We start from the raw sequence: 10,197 nt of genomic DNA on the forward strand, positions 1-10,197 counted from the left end.
ATAAACAAATAAATAAATGACATCTTAGCCTAAATCAAATTAGCCAGTGACCAATCACAGAATGATACCATGTTTAGATAAAAATGAAATGAAGAAAAATGGGTCGCTGGAGCATTTTTAGGAGAGGCGAAGTCTTTGTTTATTTAGTTCTCTGAAATACACTCAACCTTTTTAAGTTTCTCTAGAAATAAGAGTTACAAATGCCCACAGGACCAAACTCAAACCTTATTTCTTTTCTATCAGCAGCCAACTGGTTTTAGATAATGACGCTCATTTTAACAAATTTGAGCAAGCCTTGAATATTGCACTGGAAGTTGGTGCTACTTGCTGTGAGACATTATTATCACAGCGGCAGCAAAATGAGCCGGTTCGTCTTTCCTTTTTTTCATTCAAATAATACCAAACTACCTGCATGGATGCTAATTCAGGCTTAAACTTAACACTAGACCAGGGATTTAAGTGAAGGAAAAGGCATAAGTGGTAAAAATAGAATGTAGCTACATCAGGTAAAATGGTTTGAATTAAAGTTCAACTGGACCAAGTCTATACAATATTTTTGTTTCTCTTTTTTTCCTTCTCTGCATGTTGCCCCCTCCTGCCAGCTATAATTACCAGTTGTCAGAATGCCAGCTCTGTTTTGTGCTTTCATCAGGGCCCTGCGTTTGCATCTTTGCTATTACAATTCCACATTACAGTAATTTAACATTTTCATTTCCGTACCCATAACCCAGCCAGCCTATTGTCCATTCTCAGTCTTTAAAAAGGTTTTCTATCATTTTCTATACACAGCAGTGACTGTTAAAAAGGTGCAACCTGAAAGCTCTATTAGTCCACCTATTCATTCCGTGTGACACAAAAATAAAATTTATACCCAGAAAAATGGAGACTTTACAAATATAGCACTCATTTTATTCAAGAACTGTCAGTATAGACATCTCAGCTTAAAAAAGGGCTCTGTGCATCTCTTGTCAAGTTTCTAAAAGGTGGAAAAAATGGAATTGTAGCAGGTCTTTGAACCTCTCCAGCCCCCTGAGCCAACAATGGTTACCTACAGCAGTTTATAGATGAAACTTCTCCATGTCTGTGGCATTGGCATATTGAAATAAAAGGCTTTGGTTTAAAACTATAAAGTGTGTCACTTTGCTTTTTAGGAGCATTTTCTAAATTTCAGGCCTAAAAAAGAAAAGTGACTCGAGACCAAAAAAAATGTCAAATATTTATAGCAATATTGTACATCTTAATGGAATGACTGAGTTTTATGTCAGTCGTTTAAAGTAGCTTAGTGGAGCTATGTATCTGTCTCAGAGTAACAATTAGGGTTCTGAACGCTGCACACATTTTACTCAGACTATAACCCCAACCAAACCTTGTCAGTAAATTGTTACTGCGCAGTACAGTCCTCCTGCTAAACCCTGTTTAAACTTTTACTGTCCAGGTTATGGCTGAACTCATGCCACTTCCAGAAAGCAGCTCTAAAAAAGGCCTGTACTCATATCTGTTCAGGCCAAAGGAATATGATGGATTATTGAGTGAAAAAACTGCAGAGAAATAACTGGATGCTGTTTTTTTTAACAGTATGGTTATGTTACAGCTGTTTTGTTGATTGATAAAGAAGCATTTAGGCTATTAATGCAAAATATGTTTCTGCAGCACTTTGCGTTTCCCACTTTAGATGCTTTACACAAAAATGATGCTGTATTTTTACTTATCCTCTTGCAATTAGACACATTTAACTGAGGGATGAAGAATGAGTTTGTAGATTTACACTTAAATTATTTAGCTACCAAATGAGCCGTGAGAATATCCAACATGTGATGCAGAGACATCTCTGCCTGTAAAAACAAGTGTTGCACTGAGTGCAGAGAGTCTCTGGTGTCGGTTGGAATTGGCTCTGAGACTTGACATAATGAAGGTCAACAAGGCAACACGAGCCATTCTGTGACCACCGGTGCTACTCCAACTCGATTGGGACTTGTTCTGTCCCGTGTGTGTGTGTGTGTGGAGGTTGAGAATGATAGAGTATCTCTCCGAATGAGCCTTTGGTCTTTGCATAACAAATACACCGCAGATACATCACACGTCTCCTGCCTTAATGCTTCTCTCTCATCAAAACTACAAAAAAGAAAAACTCTCATTTTTTTTTTGTACTCATTATCTCTCACAGCCTCTTCTCTCGCCTTCATCTCAACACAGCAACATTAACTTGTTCATAAAAACATGTTGCTGCAACATGGCCCGATTCTAAACCACTAACTACTTATACCCCATCTGTGATGTCTTACAAACACATCTTGAATAATTCAGCATATCCTCATCTGTATAATGGCCTTTGCTTTCCAGAGGGTGCCTGGTTGCTTTTTGCTTCATCGCATCTCTCATTTTACGCCTGTTTGTCTTTGTTCCTCTTTATTTTTCTCTCTCTCTCTCTCCTTGCCGTTTGTTTGATCGCTAATTGGTGAACCTTTAGACCTGTTTGCTATTGCATTGTTTGGAACCTTAAACACAGAGCGCACGTTTAAATTCTTTTGACCCTTGTGATAAAAGGAATGTTAAAAACTAATATTGAAGACATAGACTGAAGACTTCAGTCAAGGGGAATTCATCCCTGGCAGGTGTGTCAGTGTTTGGTAGTTTAGCTTCAAACTTAGCTTCTACATCAAATCATATTGAAGAACAAATAATAACTACATGCCTCCCTTGCTGCTTTTTACTCATGTTAGCTGTGTATGTGCTAAAATATAACACTTGAATACGCCATCAGTCTCAAACTGTAAACTCACATCTATGATCTGTTTGCTCGAGCTGACCTAACCCCTCATGCTGGCCTGATTGGATGAACTAAACAAAAACACAACAGTGGTTGCGTTGTTTTTTAGTATGATCAGAGATTGGCTGTTATCGTGACTCGTAGGTAATCTGATTGCAATGGGTAGCTCACCTGGTGTTGACATTCATATATGCGTCCATGCATAGGTTCTGAGTGGCAGATTGGGATCGGATCAGGCTAGCCGCTCTATATGCAAATGAACTTGTAGCCTGTGTCGCACACTCAGGAGTTAGCAGAGCAACAAACAGGACATCACTCAACCGACGTTTCTGTAAAATAACATATATTCCAACGTTAAAGCATTTCAGAATCCCCTGTCACATTCACAAACATTTCATGTCGTCCCTATAAACACCAGCCTTACGGCCTGTAATACATTCATGTATTGTGTTTGTGGCGTAGATTGTGCTACAACACGTTCTGCTCTCGCTCTGACACTTTCTGGAACTTTATGTTACATTATAACAGCATTTCTGAGCAGCAGAGATGGGCTCTTTTGAGCTGTAAAAAAAGTCAGAGTAAGGCCGGTGTAAAGGTGGCCACTATAACTCAACAGGACACGTGTTTATTTTGCACTGCACTCACAGCTGCTTTGTTTACTATAGCTGTTGAAATTAAATTACAAGACAAGCAGTAAGTAACAAAGTTACTATTTAACAAAACGAGGGATATTTGAATTAGAACATTATGCAAATATCTTGAGTCATCCCTCATTTTTTTTATATTTTGCTTCCACTGAGCCAGACAATTGTTGGAATGTTTTTAAAGTGACTCTGAAAGATTTTAAGAATCCTCATGAAATATTGTTCGAAGTATAATTTTTATTTTATTATTTTACTTTGCTGCTTTTTCACACATTTCAGTATCTCATGACAGACATAAGCTAAATACAGAGGACCGTTTGGTGCAAAACATTTAGTGAAGGTTAAGTAGGTGGTGTTTGAGTAATAATATAATGATAGATTTCTTTTTTTTTCTTCTTTCTTTCTTTTTCCCCCCAAAGCAAACCTGCCACAATTGGATCATTCTGATCTAAGGGTGGTGGACACTAATGGTCAAAACTCTAATACAGCGATGTACAGTAGTCACAGGATGGATTACCAAGAGCAGATTCAAAATCTTGGATTTGCTTCATAAAAAGCATAAGGACGACTTTTTAAACCATTTCATAAACTTCTTGGAAAACATTTTAAACTTTTTAAGCTTGTGAGAATTGGAAGACCATCTTTGGAAAAGTTGCGAAAGCTCTAAAATCAACAGACTCAATTTGTTGTCTATTACCACACGCTTTTTACACTCACCACAGACTCATTAAAATTTCACCTCTGAGTTTAGGAGCCTAATAAAAAACATGTTCCAGTTGCAGACCCTCTACTAGTTTTATATATATTTATATATATTTATATATATATATATATATATATATATATATATATATATATATATATATATATATATATGAGTGAGAGGCAGTGTTCTCAGTTGGTCTTTTCAAAAGATTTTTGCATGTCAAAAAGAGAAATAAGAATTATTTAAGTTAATGTTTTGTATAATAAATGAAAGTCATTCCTTTTCAGTATTCTAACTTGATTTGTTTATCACACACGAGACAGTTGTAATGCAGTAAAGTTATTTTTCCCCTGCTCTCATGTTTGGAAAGACACTTGCTGCTGACAAAGAATTGAATTCTAGTCAGAACATTATTTGCCACATTTGGCAAAGAAACTGTCTGCGAGTGTGTGAGTCTGTGTTTGCTCAGTCTCACCAGGGTTTTGAGAAAAAATGGCCTTTTGAGTGATTTGATGTGACAGCTCCTTCCCTCTGTGATTACAGCTGTTAATTTGTCTCGTCTGTCAGGAGAGCTCAGGGGCTTCATTTTTTCTGTCCATTCGTGTATGAATCACCCACGGGACGCAATGCAAATTAACACTTCCTTTTCTGCAATGCAAGCATTCGCCTGGCGGTCAGCAGAATTTAAGTCTATCTGACACATCTGGAGGAAGGACAGTGAGAAGCGAAAACTGCATTTCGGCAGCTTCCTGCTTTTATCCGAGCTCACTTTTCACAGTTGCAATTTACTGCAAAAATTACATGTTTTTCCTTACACCTGTTGCTTTAGAAGGTAAAATTACAAATATAGTGCTTATAAATATGTCAGAAGTGGGGAAAGGAGTAAAAATCTGCCTGTAAGAGGGTATGCTGACCTTTTATTTGGTTGAAGTTGGCTCGAACTGTGCAACAGTTAAACATACTTCCACCTTCCTTTTGTCTCTGTGTTTTTGCCAAGCCTGTTGTGTTTGGTCCGAACCTCCTGGGTTGCTCTGCTATGATGGACGCGCTCCGTTCAATTTAACGGCTGCGTTCATTCATGCAAGCTGCTGGCAAAGACGAAGCTAAAACAAATCAGTGAGCTTACGGCTGCTTCAAGCTGCTTAGTTGATTCCCAGTGGGAGCAGCATTACTACCAGCTCTTTCATGCCTCAGGGAGTAGTTTGATTAATTACACCATGAATAATTATGCATTGAGGAGCTGTAATGCGTCGCACAGAGAACAGAAAAATGTTACAACCTCAACCCGATCCTCTTTGTTAGTTACTTCAAGTGATAGTAATTAGTTTGTGTATCAATGCAGAATGTTGCTCTCTGACTCGGTCACTGATTGGAGATCAATTGGACTTGTAGGAGAATTCGAAAGGGCCTGCTTAAGTCGAGCCAAATCACAGTGCTGGAAGAAAATCATGGCAATTATTTTCCATTGCTGGCAATCGTTGGTATTATGTTACAAAGTAACAGGCCTTCAGTCCTGTCAGTTTTTGGAGTTTTTGAAGTTACACATGCTCCAGTGGGCTCATAGCCGTGGGATCAGTTAGGGGGTTCCTGTGAGCATGATGGAACTTTTATGACCCTAAACACTCATACAAAGAATATAAAAAAGCCAGATCTATAAAGACGCAGATACATTTGTTGGTAACCTTAGTTCAATGAAACAATGCTTGCTGTTTAAGGAGCTCAAAGAAAATTATAGATATCTTTGTTAGAAGGCTAGAAGACCATCCCCAAGCAGCTTCATGTTTCTGTGACTTCAGTTACCAGCATTATTAAAAAGTATAAGGCTCGTGGGACTGTAGCCAACCTCCCAGGACATGGACACAGGAGGAAATGCAACTCCAGTTTGATCAGACTGATGGTGCAGATGGTAGAAAAAGAGCTAAGGAAACCATCCAAAAATATGCAAGTCAAACTCCAAGGTCAAAGTACTTCACTTTCTGATGACACCGTCCGTCACATTTTGAATCATAATGGGCTCTACAGAAGTCCTAGGAGGGCTCCAGTATGGACAGAAAAACACAAAGCCAGACAGGAATTCATCAAAATGCAGGCTGACAAGCTCCAAGGTTTCGGGAAGAATTTTCTGGGGCTGATGAGACAAAACTGGAGTTTCTTTTCCAGTCACGAGTTGTGTTTTTGATTATTGTGGAAGGGTACCAAAAAATGTCTCCACGTCTGCATACCAGATACATTTACATTGGCAGTGCATGTTGTCTTCTCTGCTTATGGACAAAGTTTGAGTCATGCCCTAATGTTAATCTGCCCATTTAGTTGATTTTAAGTGGCTGTAAAGGTTTGCACACAAACTAGATTTATAAAACCCAATAATATCAAAATATTTTAGGAATTGAAGCATATGTAGCAACGCTGAAATCTGTTTTTAGTCATTTCTTCATCATTTCTTTAGCAATGTTGTCCACGTCTTCTGGTGTCCTGTACTGTCTAGAGTGGGCTCCATTGTGCTCTAAGTTCATTAGTACTGATCCAAGTGGAAACATATGCTGTTTATTAAAACTCGTCTCTGTCTGTTTTCAGGATCTGATGGCCAAAGTGCGAGCCATGCTTGCCTCCTCCAAAACCTTTCAGCCTCCCACTTCCTAAAAAAAAAAAAAAAAAGATGTCATCTACTTGTAGCCATGACAAACTCTGCTACTCATAGAGCGCCGTTCTCCAGTGTCCCGGAGATTTATGTCTATCAGCAGTGTCTTTTATTTGCGATCTACAGTTTAGTTTCGCTACAGTTTGTCCTCTGCGGTGTTGAACAAATGAAGAAGGCTGGAGCTGGATCTGGAGCGTTGGGTTTCACACCTGACTGGAGAAGACGGTTAATTTGCCGGGAGATTTAGTCACAGCTGATATGTTTTCACGCAGCTGGAGTCAATTGTGAAAAGAATCCGTTTTATTTGTCGCATCCTGTTTTACGATAAACTCGTAAATGATGTCAGTCATTTTTGCAGCTTTTTATGTGGAGCTGCAGTAGTTACCTCCTATGAAGGTTTATGTTTGGATAATTTCATCTTCTGCTCTCTGCTGATCCCTCTCTGCCTTTCTCGCCATCACTTCACCTTTCCACTGGAAAAAAAAAGGTTTTAATTTTTTATTCTCCCCCACAGCTTTAGTGTGTGGCCTTCTTTTTTTTCTGTTCCAGGTTTGTACTGTAAGGAATTGAATGCAGAACAACTTTTGTAAAACTTAAAACAGTCAATAAAGTTTCAGTCCTGATTTATTTGTGGTCCTGTTATTTTTCTTATTTTACAAAGTGTCAGGAGTCAAATTTCTGCAGAATAAACGTTAGTAAATGAGTCATTTTTCCTGTAAATACAATATGAAGTAATTGTGTTTAGTTGCACTGTAGTTTTAGGATTTGTTTCATGTCAGGGATACTCAGCACAGGACTTAGGGTTAAGAAAAAAAAGGCTAATCACAAAATTATCTGCAGATGAACTTTGGTGCAAATTAAACTGACTGATTATTTAGGAATTTCTTCTTTTGTGATACAAATGAGTGAGCATTGATGTGAAATTGTCAGTTGATAGTCATGGATGCCAAATACTGAACCTGGAAGTTGAAAAGTCTTGAGCAGTTTTCTTATTTATGTAAGTTTAAAGTTTTACATCTTTTAGTTTTCAACTGGAGGAATTCAGGCAGCTGCAGGCTTCATCATTTTGGAGACAAACAGCAGAATGAGTCCAGAGGTCTTTAGCTTCTTTTAGCTGAGAAATAGTAAGAAAAGATGATTCAAATTAAAGACCAACCAAAATTCAAAACCTCAGAATTATCACAATTAAGCATTGATATCTGAGGCATTTTCTCACTTCTAGATTACCTTCCTTTATTATGTTTATTATATTGAAGGTTAAAAAGAATACATTCACACTGATAAAACGGACTTAACATTTTAAAAACCTTAGTGTTCAAACATCATTATCAGTTGTAATGAGTGCAAACAGGAATTTTCTGTCATTTAAAAGACGGGGAGAGACGGTTTGCACAGCATTTACTTGCCTATGTATGTTTTCTTTTTCTTTGTTTTTCTTGACACATGAGGCTTAAAATCTCAGCGAGCGTCTTCGCCCGTCTGCCATCTGTCTGTTTGTCATTCATTTGCGATGCTCCGATAAGACAGAGGGAAATTATGTCTACTGGCCCCGAGGCTTCACTCTATTGATTATGTGGAGTTTACTCTCGCAGCAGCCTCCAAACCCTAAAAGGTGCATCGGCTAATATTCTCCGTGTGCCTGTCACTGCTGAGATGACACCAGAGTGAAGGTAAACCAATATCCAGAAATTGTTTGTGAACTCCAGCTTGATTACTTCAGCCAGCGTTCCAGCTCATAAAAGATTACATCTTCAGACTGATGATGTTTTTTTTAAGGCCATGCTGAGTCATAAAAGTAATCAATAAAAAAAAACAAGACAATTCTGATGCAGACAGAGATTTTAGGGGGGCGGGGAGAGTAATTGCTGTACTATATATAATCTTTATCGTCAATGTTTTCAGATCTGGCTAACCACATTCAGATTAGACCTGGCCTGCTCGTCCCACAAAGGGATGGAATTCTTTGTAATCAGGATGTCTGAAAAGTCACTAAAACTCTTCAGTTGATCTAAAACGGTGCTGCGAAAGAGTTAGAAGAAGAAATCACATTTCTCCAACTTTGGCTTCCTGTAAAACTCAGAATGGAAATTAAAATCGTACTTCTAACGTGCTAAAGATCCTAATGTTCCGTATGTTCCTGCTGGAGCACTTTGCTCTCAGACCGCAGGTTTACTCGTGGTTCCTAGAGTTTCTGAAAGGAAAATTTCTTCCTGTTAAAAAGGAGTTGTTTCTTTCCGCTGCTGCCAACACACCATTCAGGATGTGAGGTTCCACCGAAGGGAAGATTTGATACGATCTGCTGGTTTTCTTCAACAGACAATCTTTCTACTAACTGGTATTAATGTGCTTTTAACTGGAATATAATTGGATCAAGTCGGACCTATTATTTTTGAACATTGTATGAAGAAATGTAAGAAGCTGCTTTAAGCTGTGGATCCTAAGAACTCTAAATATGTCCTCTCTCTTCATCAGTACTTCTGTTGATGTTTCACGCTTTCTGCACTGATTTTGACCCAGATTATATTAACCTCTTGACATCTGCTGAGTTCTTTGTTTCATGCTGTGATGAATAGATTTAATATAAAACATGTTTGTATTCAAGTAAAAGCAGCGTCAGCACTAAACAGTAACACAGTGCTGGCGTGCATTGTGTCTTCTTTGACGCATTTACATAAGAAGCCTTACCTATACTGTTTTTAATGACTAAACAATTAAAAAAGTTTTTAAACTGAAAGACCAATTACAGCCTGACACAAATGCTGGCAGGGTTTCTGTCTGTTCAGGCTGACTGTAGTGCTGTGGTGTCCAAAGTGTGCCTGACAGAGTGTAAAATTAACTTGGATTAGTTTCTGCTTTATTGGCTCAATTCTGATCAACTAGTCCTCTTTGTTGTTTTTTGTTTTTTTTCATGTAGTTCATAAGCAAACATAACATTTAAGAAACCTTTTTTCAGATAGTTTCTCCTAACAAACACTGCCATTTTGACATCATAATGTAGCTGTAGCTTTTGAACTATTTTACTAATAACAGTTGCAAAAAAATATTAGGAAAATTAGAATAAACTCAACAGAAATGTAAAATTGTATGGAAAAAGATAAAAAATCCAAACAAAAACAGCATTGTAAAGACTCAGTGACATGAACTGAGATTTTACATGGTAGATGGGATCAATACAGCTCTGTACGTAACATTTAGTGTTACAAGTGTGACAAGTAAAAGATGCTGCACATCAATCCCCTGCACAAATATAGCCATAAGAGTACCTCCTGATCCCACTGTTCTTACTTGTGGTGTGAAAGAAAAAGTCCGTCAGACAATTTATTTTGAAGTGGTTTACAATGCAATGTCAAATCTCTCCTTTTTTAATGCACAGCAAGTGCTTGTTTTTTATATTGATTTTATATATATATATATATATATATATATATATATATATATATAT

The 10,197-nt window shown here is 37.8% G+C and overlaps 1 protein-coding gene across 1 annotated transcript in view; it reads left to right on the top strand.

Annotated features, from left to right (window-relative positions):
- The window catches only part of LOC108232682 (splicing factor SWAP), a 43,273-nt gene extending 35,895 nt beyond the window's left edge, over positions 1–7,378 (top strand). The window contains exon 19 of the mRNA XM_017410623.3: positions 6,692–7,378. Coding sequence (XP_017266112.1) covers positions 6,692–6,757 — 66 coding nt within the window. The 3' untranslated portion in view covers positions 6,758–7,378. The remainder of the gene's footprint in view (positions 1–6,691) is intronic.
- Positions 7,379–10,197: the final 2,819 nt, after the last annotated feature.

Source organism: Kryptolebias marmoratus, linkage group LG14, assembly GCF_001649575.2.
Source record: "Kryptolebias marmoratus isolate JLee-2015 linkage group LG14, ASM164957v2, whole genome shotgun sequence".
Taxonomy (NCBI): domain Eukaryota; kingdom Metazoa; phylum Chordata; class Actinopteri; order Cyprinodontiformes; family Rivulidae; genus Kryptolebias; species Kryptolebias marmoratus.